Source organism: Rattus norvegicus, chromosome 1 (genome assembly GCF_036323735.1).
Source record: "Rattus norvegicus strain BN/NHsdMcwi chromosome 1, GRCr8, whole genome shotgun sequence".
Lineage (NCBI taxonomy): Eukaryota > Metazoa > Chordata > Mammalia > Rodentia > Muridae > Rattus > Rattus norvegicus.
In genome coordinates this window covers 31,547,099-31,562,718 of record NC_086019.1, presented here as the reverse complement: position 1 = coordinate 31,562,718, position 15,620 = coordinate 31,547,099, and the positions used below count along the sequence as shown (strand labels likewise).

At 48.2% G+C, this 15,620-nt stretch overlaps 1 protein-coding gene across 1 annotated transcript in view; it reads left to right on the top strand.

The window, feature by feature from the left end:
* Slc6a3 (solute carrier family 6 member 3) overlaps positions 1–15,620 on the top strand; it is a 40,973-nt gene that overhangs the window by 16,244 nt on the left and 9,109 nt on the right. The window contains exons 5-10 of the mRNA NM_012694.2: positions 4,461–4,599; positions 5,548–5,682; positions 8,223–8,326; positions 9,663–9,787; positions 14,038–14,150; positions 15,341–15,469. Coding sequence (NP_036826.1) covers positions 4,461–4,599; positions 5,548–5,682; positions 8,223–8,326; positions 9,663–9,787; positions 14,038–14,150; positions 15,341–15,469 — 745 coding nt within the window. The remainder of the gene's footprint in view (positions 1–4,460; positions 4,600–5,547; positions 5,683–8,222; positions 8,327–9,662; positions 9,788–14,037; positions 14,151–15,340; positions 15,470–15,620) is intronic.

Here is a 15,620-nt window from a genome sequence, read left to right as displayed (position 1 = left end):
TCCTTGTGGCCCCAGAACTTGGGGGTCTAAGGTGGGACGATCACTTGAGCCCAGGAGTTTGAAGCTAGTCTGGGGAACATATAGCATTATATGAATGTCAGCTGTGCGTTTTGAGGTTGTTGTTCCGATCTTAATTTAGTTAGCGATGTTTTCGTTTACTTGTTTAATACGTTACTGAGAATGGTCTTTGAAATCACAATTATAACTGTGATTTCATCTCTTACTCTTTATACACTAATGCTTATTGCTTCATCTGAAGCTCCGATTTTTGTTCTGTTACATTTTATTATTTATCTATTTATTTTTATTCTTTTACTTTGTGTGCATGCGCCTGCACATGCACGTGCATGCATGACCCCTTATGCACACGAGCACATGAGCGTTTATGACAATAGCCTGCATGTGGAGGTCAGAGGACAACTTGTGGGAGTCAGTTCTCTCCCTGTTGGCAAACATCATTACTCACTGAGCTCTTCCTCCCTGGCCCTGGTGACTGGGTGTTCTGAAGTACACATGTTCCCAAATATTAAGCCTTCATTTTGTCCCTTGAGCACCAGGAAATGGTCCTCCTTGTGCATTCACTGTGTCTAGTTATAACCGCCCCTTTTTATAATTAGTGGTTGCCACTGGTAAGCCTGTTTCATCCTTTTGATTTTAACCCCATTGTGTCACATTTGAAGTGAGTGACTGGGGAGTGGCGTAGAGTTGGTGTAATAATCTGTCTTTTTTTTTTTCTTTTCTTTTCTTTTTTTCAGAGCTGGGGACCGAACCCAGGGCCTTGCACTTGCTAGGCAAGCGCTCTACCACTGAGCCAAATCCCCAACCCTAATAATCTGTCTTTTAACTGGACTTTTTGCCCAGCAGTTGCCAGTGTGGACGAGTTTAGGTCCTCTCTCTTGGTGTTCTTTCTCTATTTGTCTCACTTCCTTATTTTTTATTGTTTTATCTCTTCCTCCTCCTTTGAATTATCTGACTCTCATTCTTATATTTATTTGCACTATTGGGTAATAACCCTTTAGGCTGCCCGTTTTTAGTGGACAACATTAACACCGTGGGTCTTCTCACCCGTCCACTTCCCAGTGGCATCATCCCAGTCTTCACACCCTTCACAGCCCACTGTGTTCCTCTCACCTTCCCCATGCCTTTTGTGTGATGTTAGCGCAGGTCTTCCTTGGGCCTGGTGTAGCAGCACATTTTAATGTACATTTTCATGTGGTGTGAAATTACCAGCTGATTTTATCCAAGATTTTTTTTCTTTTTCATAAGCCAATTAAAAGAAACACATTGATAGTGAGAAACAGAAAAAGGAGATTTATTCAATATGGCCACACGGAGAAAAGGGAAAAACATTTCAGCTCCACTCAAGTCTGTTGTTGGGGATCTCAACATTAGGATAAGGTTTAAGTAGGGGCCAGACTTAATGCATAAGTAAGTAGTGAGACGTGGTTTGGTCCTACAATGTTGACCCATCACTGTCTCTTTCCTAAGGTGGTATAACAACGTGTAAATCTCCCTTCAGAGAAAAATGTTCCTTCTGTCTGGCCCAGACTCTAGGCTTTCTCTTCTGCCAGCATGACTCCTGGGGGAACTCCAGTTTTTTAGGGTCCATATATCTGTGGGAAACAAACACAAATGAAGAATAAGATCAGAACACTGAGTTAGTATCAGGCTGCTGGCTGTAACTGGTGGTTTTCACTGCTCTTGGAAATTCTAGCACAAATAATTCTGTCCCATTGGTTTATGTCAAGGTCTTACCGTGAAGCCTAGGCTGTCCTCAAACTTGTGCTTCTCTCTGTTGTAGCATGCTCCCATGGACAGAGCCATGGGCTGAAGGTAGAAATTTGGGTCCAGATCACAACTTTGCTATCTGTTGGTTATTTTCTCTATGCCTCGGTTCCTCTATCTGTAAAATGGGGAGATGGGGCCAAGAGAGACGGTATAATGATGCCCCTGGTACAGATTCTGGTCAGGGCAAAAGATTCATACTTAGGATCTCAGCTTGGAAGACAACAAAGGAACTGGTGCTGTGAAATCTTTCTCAGTGCTGGTGAGTATGCCAAGCTTACCATGTCTGGCCCTGCACACCACACAGAAATGCTACACGTCATCCCTAAATCACCTTGCTTGTTGACTGCAGGCCCCACTCTCAGGAAAAGTGTCCCTACTGTGCAATGTGGTGCTTTCTGTGGCTATTGGTGGGGCTGGCTGGGGAGGTGGATAGTAGGTGGGGGCAGGGGGCCTGGACTTCCCTCTAAATTGTCCATGAGATCTTTTGTGTGGTGTGTGTGTGGGGTGTGTGTGTGTGTGTGTGTGTGTGTGTGTGTGTGTGTGTTCCATGCATTCGTGTCTGTATAATATGTGCCTGTTTGTGTGGATGTGTACACATATACATGTAGGTGTATGTTTATATGGCTATGAGCATGTGCTCATGTAGATATGCCTACATATGTGAACACATGAGGTATTCCTATATGTGCATGTCTATGTTGAGGACAGAAGTCAACTCTGGCTGTCTTCTCTAATCACTTTGCATTTTATCGGATGGACTTATATATGTACATATTCATGTGGGTCCATGTACGTGTGTGTGTGTACATATGTAGAGTTCAGAGACTGTTATCGGGTGCCTTCCTTAGTCACTCTTCATCTTATCATCTCTGAGACAGGGTCTCTCACTGAACCTGGAGCACATTGGTTTGGCTAAGCTTGCTGGACAATGAGTTACAGGGATCCTCCTGCCCCCATATCACACTCGAGCACTGGGGTTATAAATATGCACCAGCAGACCAGCTTTCTAATGCAGTTGCTGGAAATTCAAACTCAGTTCCTAATGCTCACAGCATAAGTACACTGTCTACTTACCATCTCCCTGGCTTCCAGACTATGGGATCTTAAACACTCCAAAGCATCAAGGCTTTTTATTACAGACTGGAGCCAAAGCAGTGCAGTCCAACTCTTGTCAATAGTGACTTGGCATGGTCCATGTGGGACAGTAGCTTCAGGAACCAGACCCTATGTGACCACCATCTTCTTGAGTGCCAACTCTTCCTCTGGAAAGAGCTGAACCATTGTAGCATGTAGGTTGTACACCTGCCCTCATTCCCTATCCCTTGTCCCCAGCTCCTGGTAGTGCTGGAAGCTCTAAGAAATGAGGTCCCACTGGAACAGCAAAGCAAGGAGAACTGAAGAGCATCCCAGGGGAAGGGTAGGGGGCTTAAGAATCCCCACTACAGGTAGGGCTGATAACGCTAGCAGACGACACACTGGTCTGTCTCTCAGCACAGGTGATTCTTGCTACATGCCTGCAAGCTAAGAGCTTGCACAGTACCCATAGTAGACAGGATGCTGAGCAAGCAACATATGCTCTGTAGGAAGAGGATGATGGTGAGAGTCTCAGGTTGCAACTGTCTGCCCCCTACCCTTACCATACTGGGATCCCTGTCTGGGGTCCTTGGCCCTAACTGCTGTTGGAGTAAGTTTGGAGGGTTGAGCTGGCTTTTCAGTGCTGCACTGTCTCTGTTGGTGACAGCTACCACCTCAGGTGTGTTTCTAGACTGCGAGGATCAGTTCTCCAACTTGGTGCCACAATGCTTATTTCTGACGAAAATTTCTGATGAAAGTTGCGGTTAACTTGTGCTCCATTGTGAGGCTGGGTGTTAACTTCCGGGAAGCCTCATCTGGCCCACAGTAAAACAAATCTGGGCTGTGGCAGCTATTTTCCCTATGCAGAAGCAGCTAGGGGCTCAAAGTCCCTGTCTGAGAAGGTGATGCAGCCACCTCACCCCACATTGCCAGGTTCGTAGGAAGCAAGTGTACTTTCCACACATCCTTAGCATGCCTCCCCTCAATGGTGAGTGTAGCTGCGCTCTCTTCCAACCAGATCACTCCTTAGGGAGACTGCTTAGAGTGCTGAGAACTATGTAAGTAAGGGGAAGGGAAGTCAGTACAGAATGCACAGGAACATGCACATGCAGTTTTACTGCCCAGAGCCTTTCTGGTTTCATCCCTGCAAAGGATCCTGGGACTATTGCAAGACAGAAGTACATGGTGGCTTCACTCAGTACCTTCTAGTGTGTGAGACCTCCATTTCTCTGTAGACTCAAGCTACCCATTCCCTCCCAACTCCAAAATGAGATATGATGATGGAGCAGGGTAGTGCTGGCCTTCTTCGGGTTTTCTGGCAAGGCACCCAGCTTCTCTGTGCATCTTAAAGCAGTTCTGTAACTCAGAGGATGGCCTTGGGTCTTTCACAGCAGGAAGGTGATCTGACTATATACCAGGTACTTCCTTATATATTTATTTATATTTATATATACATGCATACTTATTTATATACCAGGTCATCCCAGGTACTTTCCATATGACGAAGGTGAGGAGGATAGGGACTGGCCCAGCTGTCCCATTCCTCTCCTGGGAGACAGCTGCTTCCTCCAGAATCCCTTGTTGCCTCTCTCCTCCAGGCGTGGCGTGCTGCACCTTCACCAGAGCCGTGGCATTGATGACCTGGGCCCTCCACGGTGGCAGCTCACAGCCTGCCTGGTGCTGGTCATTGTTCTGCTCTACTTCAGCCTATGGAAGGGAGTAAAGACCTCAGGGAAGGTGAGGCACTAGTCAAGAGGACCTGAGAACACATGGTGGTGGGTAGGTGGGTGGGTAGGTAAACATATGACCATGGCGTGTGAGCAGATATGTTGTCACAGTCGGTGACATAGTTTGGTAGAGTAACATGTGGTTATGTTTGCATGGGTGTATACATGGTCATGGTTGGGTGGTTGGACACATGGTCGTGGTTGGTAAGTAGCCATGTGGCCATGTTGAGTGGGTGAACTTGTGACCATGGTTGATGCGTGACATGTGACTAAGGCTGGTAAATGGACATGTAGCCATGGGTGAGTGAACATGTGGCAGTGGTCAGAGGATGGTGTGCGGCTATGATTGGTGTATGGACATGTGGCAATTATTGGATGGGTGGTATGAGACCATGATTGGGTAAGTTTTCCTGTAGCCTTGACTGGATATAGAGACATGTGGATATGTTGGGTAGATGGATATGAGGTCATGTGTGGTGGGTAGGAACATGGGTTTGGTTGAGTGGAAAGTAGATAGGTGGTCATGGTGGAGTTGAGAGTAGACCCTAGTTGGTTTGGCTATGGATACATGACCATGTTTAGGTAAAGAGGGGATATATGGCTATGGTTGAATGAAAGTGGACATTTGCCCATGATTTGATGGGAACAGGGGATACATGATCATGGTGGATGAGGATAGAAATTGTGTTTGGGGTAGAGCATGGAGAAGAACATTGTTCATAATGGTGTGCCCAGCATGAACTTAAATTATTTTCTTGCTGATGAAAGTACTTGGGAGTTACATTGGTATGGACGCATATGGCTATTTTAACCAAATGATCCTGTGATACCACTTGTGCCAACACGCGGAACCCTCCAACAATAGCAGATGTGTCCTTCTCTGCCCTCATCTGCAAATCACCTGCAAAGTCCCACTGCAGGCGACGGCGCTCCCTGAAGATGCTCGCTTCTCTTCCAGGTGGTGTGGATCACAGCTACCATGCCCTATGTGGTCCTCACGGCCCTGCTCCTGCGTGGAGTTACCCTTCCTGGAGCCATGGATGGCATCAGAGCATACCTCAGTGTGGACTTCTACCGACTCTGTGAGGCATCTGTGAGTGAAACCCCCATCGTGGTTGGCAGTCCTTTGGGCTAGTGGGCCTTTGTGACAGGGCTCCTGTATATGGGTCAGAGACCCAGTCTGAGGCTCAGCAGCAATTCCTTCCTAGCCTATGAGGTCAGCAGATGCGGGTCTGACTGTATTTCTGTCTCCTTCATAGGCAGGGTTAATGGAGGAGGGGTCATAAGGCACTTCATGGAGCGAAGAGATCTTTATATGTGGTTGCAGGAGTTGTGTGTATGTGTCTAAGTTGGCACCAAGAGCATCATCTATGGCTCTGTGTTAGTTGTATGCAGGACTGAGCTGCCGCAGGGCCCTATGAACCAAGTTCTATGTTTGGGAGTCCCAAGTTCTGATAGGCTGAAGGGTTTGTAAGTAAAGGATTATTCTAGGTTAGAAGATATGGCGAAGGCCTCATAAGAGATGGGCTCTTCCAGGCTATGGGAGATGTTCCTGAGATGAAAGGGGTGGCACCATCTTTGGAAAAGATGAACAGAGGGCATTTTAGAGAGGTAGTTGTGATAGAATTCCATAAGGAGTTGTCGGAAGCCATGTGGACTGAGTTTGGGACAGGTGATATACCCCAAGGGCAGTGATAGACCCCAAAGGCAAAGCTCAGACACTGTGGTAGCCCTGCTGGAGGGGTGTAGGTTTCTACTAGGACTGGGGCCAGGGGAGGAGGTGTTGAGGTCTCACTAGGGCTGGAGCTTGGGCTGGGTAGGTGTATGGGTCTCCAATGGAGAGAGTAGAAGGGTTGGGAGGCAGGAGGGCTATGGACCCATACTGGAACTGAGTGACAAAATCCTTTAGAGGTTTGCTGCCTTATATAAATCTGAGGCAGAAGCAGGCAGGATGAGATGATCAGGTAAGGAAGCTCAGTGGAGAGTAACAGTGTTAGCAAAGTCTGTGTGATGGCAGAGGCAAGGCCTGAGAGCATGCACACATGTCCCACAGAGTGAAGGGGAAGGCAGGGGAAAGCAAAAAAAAAATATATCTGTGGAACCAGAACCAGGAGGACTATGGACATCACCTTTGTGGGAACTTGGAAAAGCCAGGTTCAGGGAAGACATGTTTGAGAATTCAAGAGTAAAAAAAGTGAAGGTTATTAGAGTCTCAGAAAGCAGACATGCAGTCCACAAAAGAAGGCAGAGAGAGACTGCATGTGAGAAGGTGCTTTTAAAAACAAACAAAGCAAATCACAAAGATAAGAGGTTGTGAGAAATTAACAGTGAGGCCAGATGGTTGGATAATAGGTAGCTAATAGGTAGATAAATGCTAGATGGCGCTGGATATTGATAAATTTGATTATCAATATGGTTGAGTGATATGAGATAGAAAGAGATATCTAGATAATCAAATATATAAACACAAAGAACCAACCAAAAAAGAAGAAAAGGAAGGAAGCTGTTTCTGGTACCTAGGAGAAAGTAGTCCAGGTAAGGTCAGCCAGACTTCTGAGCAGGGGCCAGAGAAGCATTGAGTGAGTTGTGACAGCAGCCCAGGCAACGTGCATGCTGTGAGCCCAATGAAGAGCTCTGGGGTGGAAATGAACTGGGTGAGCACTGGGAGTAAGTGGGAAACAAGAAGTCCTTGGTGATAATGTTCTAACCTGAACCATCTCAATGACTGAGCATGCTGTGGTATAGGGTCACACAGCACAGTAGGACCACTCTACTGACTGCCCACTTGCTCAACCACTCTGGACTTGGCCTCTCCACCATGCTGATGTCCTACTCATCTCAGCAACCTTTATCTTCTGGATAGCCAGCTATCCTCAAACACACAGTCCCCAATACTGGTGTAGCCCAAAGCTCTGGACGTTACTATCCAGGACAGGGATTCCAGATCCCTTGTTGTCTGGGCTCCCAGAGTCCAGGTCTCCAGTCTCTGATATTCTTGTCTCAGACTCTAGGCCCCCTGGGTTACTCTGCACTACCCTGGTATATGGACACTCAGAAACAATTCCCGGTACTGTCCAGACCCCAAATACTTAAGGTGGTAGGCCCAGATACCTGGGAGAGAACTTCTGTAGCTCCTCCTTCTCCTTAGCCTCCCCAATAAAGCTACCCAGGAACAACTAGGCCTGGCTCCCTAGGCGATCTCAATATAGCCCTAACTCAAGAGGGTATACCTGACTTTGTCACTTTGGTATAACTATCAGTTCTTGCATTCTTCTTTTCACATTTGGAGAAGTGAGCCTGCTACCTCCTGGACATCCATTTCTGCCCTTAGGTGGCCAGACATCCATGCGTCTCCTGAGACCACAAGCGATACACACAACACTGCCTCCCTTTCACAATGTCCTTTCACACCAGGGATGCAGGAGGGCTTGTTTCCTGGGGCAGCAGGTACCTACCACCACCAAGCTGAGAAGCTTTGCCACCTCGGCTGGAGGTGAACACTGAGTGCAGTTAGGATGCCCATACTGCGTGGTGACAGGTACTCCCTGTCTCTCCCCTTGGGCGGAACTAACTCACATCCCACAGTCCTCACTAATCGTGTGCCTCATGCTCTCCCATCTCTTGCGGTGACAGGTGTGGATCGATGCTGCCACCCAGGTGTGCTTCTCCCTCGGCGTTGGGTTTGGAGTGCTGATTGCCTTCTCCAGTTACAATAAGTTCACCAATAACTGCTATAGGTGAGCCCTGTGGTAGGTACTACTGCTGGGAGTCAGGCTGCAAACCTAGTCAGTGTCACTGATACTGGGGGTCTGCCTTTTTTGGAATTGAAGCATTCCTGGAGGAAAATCACAAGGTCTCTGAGCCACACAGATTTCCTTTTCTTGTGTCAGAGTTAGGCCCTCATGTTACAGCCTAAATTGTCCTGAAATTGACTACGTAGCCCAGGCTGGCCTTGAATTTATGCACCCCCACCCCGTGTTAGCCTGGTAAATACTGAGATTACAGGTGTGGATTACCGCGCTTGGCTTCACAGCAGCAGCTTCCAAGCCTTGCTTCTTACTTCAAAGAAGATACTGAGACACATGGTGATATGTGGCACCTTCTGAGAAGAGCCCCACTCCCCAGGGAAGGATAGCAGGCTAGCCCTCCCCCTGCATATATACCTGTGCCTCTCCTTCCTTTTCTCCTCTATCCTCTCCCCCCGCCAACCCCCATGGATTTTCCCTCTTGCTCAGGGTCCAGTTATACCTAAGACTTTTACTCAGGGAATTTGTCTATAACCCTCGTAGCCTAAACTCAGGGATCCTGGGCTTGCTTGGGAAGATGTCCCTAGTTCTGAGAAGCTTGGCCTGTTTCACCTGCCACTACATGGTGGCCCCCAGTCCTCCTAACAGCAGGTGCAGTTGGTGCCGAGGTCTGTTCTCTTTAAGCTTAGTGTGCTCAAGTTTGCTTTCTCATCCTAAGGACAAAAAAAAGCACTAAAGATACAGAATGAACACAGAAAAATGGTCCCAAGGCACTGAGGGAATTGCATGGAGGGAAATGAAGTGGAGGGTGAGGGGTAAACCACAGTCTTGAGGCAAGCCCTACCTGAAGCTCATGTGTGTACCCAGGTAGGCACGCCACAGCAAAACGTTTGGTCCTCCACAGAAGACTGGCCACAGTGGAGAATCTTGACCTTCCCAGGGCTCTCTAGACTTGTCTTTGTCCCTTATCACTAATGCTTGGAGTAGATTCACCAGATCAGCCTCCCTAGCACCTCCATGAGTGCATGAAAACCATTTCACCAGTCCCCAAACCCATGCATGCCCAGGTTCCAGGATTCACATGAGGTAGCCCAGTGCCATCATGACCCAGGGAGTGGAACATAAAGTGGTCGTCTTTTCCACCACCCTGAGCCCAGGAGTACCAGACAGGTTCTCCCAGCTATAGTTGCTTTGATGGTGCCCCTCTTAGAAGCTTCCCTCTGAGCCTACCAGCCACCTCCCTAGATGATGACAATGCATAATAACAGTTGGCATTTCCAGAGCCACTGCTGAACTGGTGTCAGGACAGTCTGTCTTGTTTCTACAGAGACGCAATCATCACCACCTCCATTAACTCCCTGACAAGCTTCTCCTCTGGCTTCGTCGTCTTCTCCTTCCTGGGGTACATGGCACAGAAGCACAATGTGCCCATCAGAGATGTGGCCACAGATGGTGAGTTCTTACCCCACACTCAGATGAGAGCAACCAGGGCCAGCCTAAATCTGCGTGGTTTGCCAGCCCCAGCCCAAACCCTGTTCTTCCTGCCCTACTTTCACCATATCTTCTATGCTGGGCTCACAAGAAACCAAGTAGTTCAGCCAAGGCCTCAGTCACTCAGCCTGTTCCCTGCAAACACTGTGTGGAAGTCTGGTTAGACATTGTCAGATGTCATTTGAGTCCCCTAGGAGTTGCCATGTTAACGTGGCATATATAAAGCTCAGGGAAGGTGATGACTGAGCTGTTCCAGTCACACAGTATCAGGATGGGAAGATTCTAAGTTTCAACATGGCCTGACAAAATGGCTGCCAATGTTTCCTAGAAAGTGTCCAGAGATCATGACAGGCTTGGATGAGATTTAGGTCTATCAGAAAAGTCCTTGAGTCTTTGGAATATGATCTCCTTTCCTTCTCTTTGGCTGATTTTTGGACACTGAGTGTCTCTCCCCACCTTGAAGTTGTAACTAAGAATGGGAAAGGAGGGCTCAGTGTGGTCAGATGATGTGATAGCCTGTATATGCTTGACCCTGGGGAGTGGCACTATTTGGAGACACGGCCTTGTTGGAGTAGATGTGCCACTGTGGTTGTGAGCTTTAAGACCCTACTCCTAGCTGCCTGGAAGTGAATCTTCCACTAGCAGCTTTCAGAGAAGTAGAACTCTCAGCTCCTCCTGCACCATGTCTCCCTGGATGCTGCCATGCTCCTGCCTTGATGATAATTGGCTGAACCTCTGAACCTGTAAGCCAGACCCAATTAAATGTTGTCCTTCTGAGAGTTGCTTTGGTCACAGCAGTAAAACCCAAACTAAGACGGATGGTGTCATATTTTAGTACATTTTCTGTTGCTCTGACAGAACGCCTGAAGCCAGATGACTTTACAAAGACAGGTTAATTTAGTTCACAGAGGTCTAAGAGCAGAGTGCAACCATGAGTGAGTCCTTGGTGAGGGCCTCCAGGTGGAAGGGGGAGAAAGGAAGCAGCCCAATGCACTTGGGCTAAGCACATAGGGTGGCCTCGCTTAAAGACTGCCCCTCTATGTGTAATTCCATTAGTCAGCCTTTGGTCACTGTGATAAAATGCATAAGAAAATCAGTTTAAAAGAGGAAAGGCTTGTTCGAGCTCGGTTTCAGAGCTTTGTGCCCAGCGTGTCTTGGTCGTCGATTTGGGCATGTGATAAGATATACATCATGATGGGTTCAGCACAGTGAGACAAGCTGTTGAACTCCCGGTGGCTAAGAAGCCAAGGGGAGAAGGGCTGGGACACCCCTGCATGACCTACTTCTCCCCACAGGAGCCCATTCAGTATGAACTCATTCACTGATGATGTCAGTTTCCCCAAGACCTAACCACCTCCCAACAAACTACCAGCTATGAACTAGAGCTTCAACATCCAAAATGAAATAGCAGTGCAGTCCCAAGAGACCTGTGTCTGAGAGACTTAACTTCTAATCTTCATGAGGGTGCTACCCCCATAACCCAATACTTTTCAGAGGCCCCACAACCTCATTATCAATCCATTTTCAACTAAATTTCAACATGGGCTCAGTTGGTAAACTACTTGTCATACAAGCACAGAGTTCCTGAGTTCAATCTCCAGAACCCTCATTAAAAGACTCTGTTCGCTGGCACATGTTTGTAATACCAGTGCTGAGGAAGCAGAGACCAGCAGATCCCTGGGGATTGTTGGCCTGTACTAATTGATGACTTATGTACACACACATCCACATACACAAACTCCAATATGGACAGGAAGTCACCCCTCAGTGTGATATACAGGACAAAAACATACAACTGTGAGGCAGAAGGGAAGGGCTTCTGGGCATTGAAGAAATCTGTCTGATTGTAGAGCAGCACCCCTAAGATGGGTCAGCTAAGAACCACAGTTCTCCAAAGGTGGTTTGGGGGTCTGTCATCTGGAACCTCTCCCTTGCCTTCAGGCTTATCCTGTGGTCCATCATTGGTAACAAGAACATCATTTCTCTCTAGAGACTGATCTAAGTTGGGGGTTGCCCATCCTGTGTTGCCATCCGGGGCACTTTCCTACTGGGCTGCTACCCTTAGAATCAGGGACACCTTGCCATGGCTGACATCACCATTGGTCGATCATTTCTGAGATCAGGTACAAGGAGGGGAACATGGAGATCAATGGGCTATATCACCTGTGCCCCAAGCTCCACTTCAGTTGCTCCCTCAGTTCCTGGAGAGAACAGAGTATCATGACCTTCAGATTACGAGTGGGAGCAGGTTGGGATCGACGGGGAGGTTCTGGACCTGGAGAAAGAGAGTAAGAATTTCTTCACCCATGCTCTTTCCTCCAGGAAGGCACAGTTGAGGTAGGAGAGGGAATGGAATGCAGAGAAACACAGCCAAGCGTTTGTCACCTCCACACTCAGAGTCCTTTCTCCCATTCACCGTCCCAAGCAGCTCTAGCTGGTAAAACCTGACTTCTGAGAGTAAAGTGGACAACAGCCTCTGTCCCTTTTCTGACAAGGAAAGCAAATGTCACTTACAAATAGTTCTCAGGTGAAAGAATGAAGGTGGAAAAAGAAGGGTGTTGTGCCATCCACCCTAGCAGAACTGAAGGTTCATTTCCCAGGCTCCGGGTCTGGAGCATTTAAAATTGAGTATTGTCCCATATTGAAAATGGTTTCCGGTCCCTTAGGGCACCTTGATAACTACCAAGGTGTGCCCTGTAAACTTCCTTGGTTCTTTGACTCTATGAAGACTGTTAAGCGTTAGGTCCTTCACAGTACAGCAGAGCTTACCCTGCTGAAGAGGAAGAGAAAGGATCAGAAGCAACCAGTTCCGAGTCTATCTATAGAAATGCAGGGTCTAGCCTATAATCAGGGGCCCTGTCTCCAAGTTGAGTCTCAAAAGTGGCCAACTCTGGGTTACATGGGGGAGTATTTTTTGCTTAGGATCATCTGTATTAGATTGCATTGTGTATTGGTATGGTGCCTGTTGTGTGCCTGCCGCTGCCCACCCTGTATTGTCACTGATGGTAGTGAGGAAGGAGTGTCCCCAACAAGCCGTGGGGTAGACACCTCTTCAGCCCTGTAGATGTCACCTTGGTCTGATGTGCCCTTGTAGTTGCTGAAGAAACAAGGTAACAGAATCATATTGGGGACCCTCCAGCCTCAGTCCCTATATCAGGTAAGACTGTGAGTTACGCTCCAGTGACCAGTGTCTTGGTGGTTTAAGGCTGAAGCCATTTCTTGCTTTCTTTCTGGGTCCTCTGGGGATTGATGGTATGCTCTACCCTTCTGAACCCTTAGGACCCAAGTGGATGAATTCTCAACTAAATACCCAGGCTTCCTGCTGCAGGGCCAATGGGTGACAGAAGTCCCACTCATCTAGGAGAGAGTCATTTGAAGATGACACTGTATACTGCACTGCATAGTCAGAGAAGCCACTGGCTGCCAACTTCAGAGGAAAGGGAGGGGTCTTGTCAGATTCCGGGAGGGTAGAAGTCAGGAGCACACTCTCAATGTAGTGCTTCATGTGAAAGAAAATCAGCTTGAGAAAGTGTGCATTTGTGTGCATACTTGTGCATATATGTGCCCTTGCTATGTGTTTTTGACTGTAGTATAGTATGGCTGTGCATGTGGATATAAGTATATATACATGTACTTGTGTGTCCTGTGTGTGTGTGTGTGTGTGTGTGTGTGTGTGTGTGTGTGTGTGTTAGTGCATATGTGGGGTGATCTGTACAGAAATACTAACTGGAAAGACATCAGGACTGTCTGAGGCAGAAGTGCCTGCTGCTGATCCATTTCTCTGAGTCACAGTTTGATATTATTCTTCCTATTCCCATGGGCATAAGTGAGGCAGGAAAGAAGGGTGCAAGCTGGCTCAGCCGGGGCTCTCCCAGGTGACCATCTTCTAAATGCTCCTGGAGCACCTCAACCAGTGGCTGCTAAATTCTCAGGAAATAGAACCCTTGAGGAAAAACAGGAGGAAAGCGGTGTGTGTGTGTGTGTGTGTGTGTGTGTGTGTGTGTGTGTGTGTGTGTGGTGGTTTCCAAGTGATCGGAGCACTGCTAGCATTGGCTCTGCTGAGTGGCGGAGGGCAGTGGGACAGCAAGGCAAAGCAAATTGTGACACGTTGGGAACAGGGAGCCAGGCTTGTGGCAGTGGTGAGCTCCTGGTGTGCCAAGTGGGGAAGCAAGGAGCAATCTTATGGTGGTGATGAGGGTTTTTGCCTGTAGGACCTGGGCTCATCTTCATCATCTATCCTGAGGCGATCGCCACACTCCCGCTGTCTTCTGCCTGGGCTGCTGTCTTCTTCCTCATGCTGCTCACTCTGGGTATCGACAGTGCAGTGAGTAATGCATGTCCCAAGGCTTCACAACTATACCTCTCTGTTAGCCTGTTCCTGTGAGCTGTGGCCCCCAACAGTCCCTCAAACCTAATGTGCTTATCACAGAGCCTGCAAATCAGGTTTAAACGCACCCATGAGCACTGGTGACCCTCTCTGGACCTAATCAGGCTTAAACTCACCCATGAGCACTGGCGACCCTCTCTGGACCTAATCAGGTTTAAACCCACCCATAAGCACTGGCTACCCTCTCTGGACCTAATCAGGTTTAAACCCACCCATAAGCACTGGCTACCCTCTCTGGACCTAATCAGGTTTAAACCCACCCATAAGCACTGGCTACCCTCTCTGGACCTGAGTGTTCCTAATCCAGTATACGGGTCTGAACACACACAGAGCAGAGCCAAAAATTTGGCTCAGAATGACAGAGTATTGGCCCCAGGGGTGTACAAAAAGGCCTCTCCTGACCTCTGTACTCCCTTGGGATAGAAGGAAGCTGGCTGTAGCCTGGGCTGGGCCTTGGAAACTCTGTTTGCAGCCCTCTGCTGTCCAACCTTAAAGAGACTGGAGTCACGAGCTTTCTTAGACTCCTTCTGCCCCATCAAGTGCTCAAGATTATTTACTGAGCCCGACAAATATCAGAATTGGTTGGTGGCACCTTTGGGCTGCTCCATGCCGTTTAACTACTTTGCAGAGTCCAGCTGTTGTAAGCTTTGAGGGAAGCCTGAACCAAGAATCCCTCTTCCCAAGTACACAGTTGCCTACCACAGCTCCACCTCCATCTTCCACACAGCTGGCAGCTATCCAAGAGAGCACAGCTCACAAGCACTGCTCGCAGAACACAGGCCCTACCTGGCCAGCCCCACTGTGGTGCAACTTGGGGACATATCCAATGCCCACCCTGGGGCTGTGTTCATGGGATGGACATTTTGCTTTGGTCATACATGCACTATCATTCTCATAAGACTTTCATAAGTGCCACTTGGCACTTCATAGTCTCAGTGACTTTGAATGACTGTGGTTGCCATCCCTGAACTCTTTCTGAGGCTGTGTCACCAGGGAAGCTTTGGCAAGGGCTTCTTCCTCATCTTAACCCATATACATTCCCTTCTTCACATCTGAGCGTACACTCAGTAAATGAAGGGTCAGGCCCTGGGAGGGTGGTGCCAACCACCATTCTCTGTGTCCCACAGATGGGGGGCATGGAGTCAGTGATCACTGGGCTCGTCGATGAGTTCCAGCTGCTACATCGGCATCGAGAGCTCTTCACTCTTGGCATTGTCCTGGCTACTTTCCTGCTGTCTCTCTTCTGCGTCACCAACGTATGTCGTTTCCTGCTCCTGTCTTATGTCAGCCCAGGTGCCTTACAGCAAAGTTGGTGCCATGGGAACAGGCACACTGCTTCATTTCTAAGAAGACTCGTTCTTTCCCTCATGTAAACTTACTTCCCTGTAGTCACAGGCAGGGCAGCCG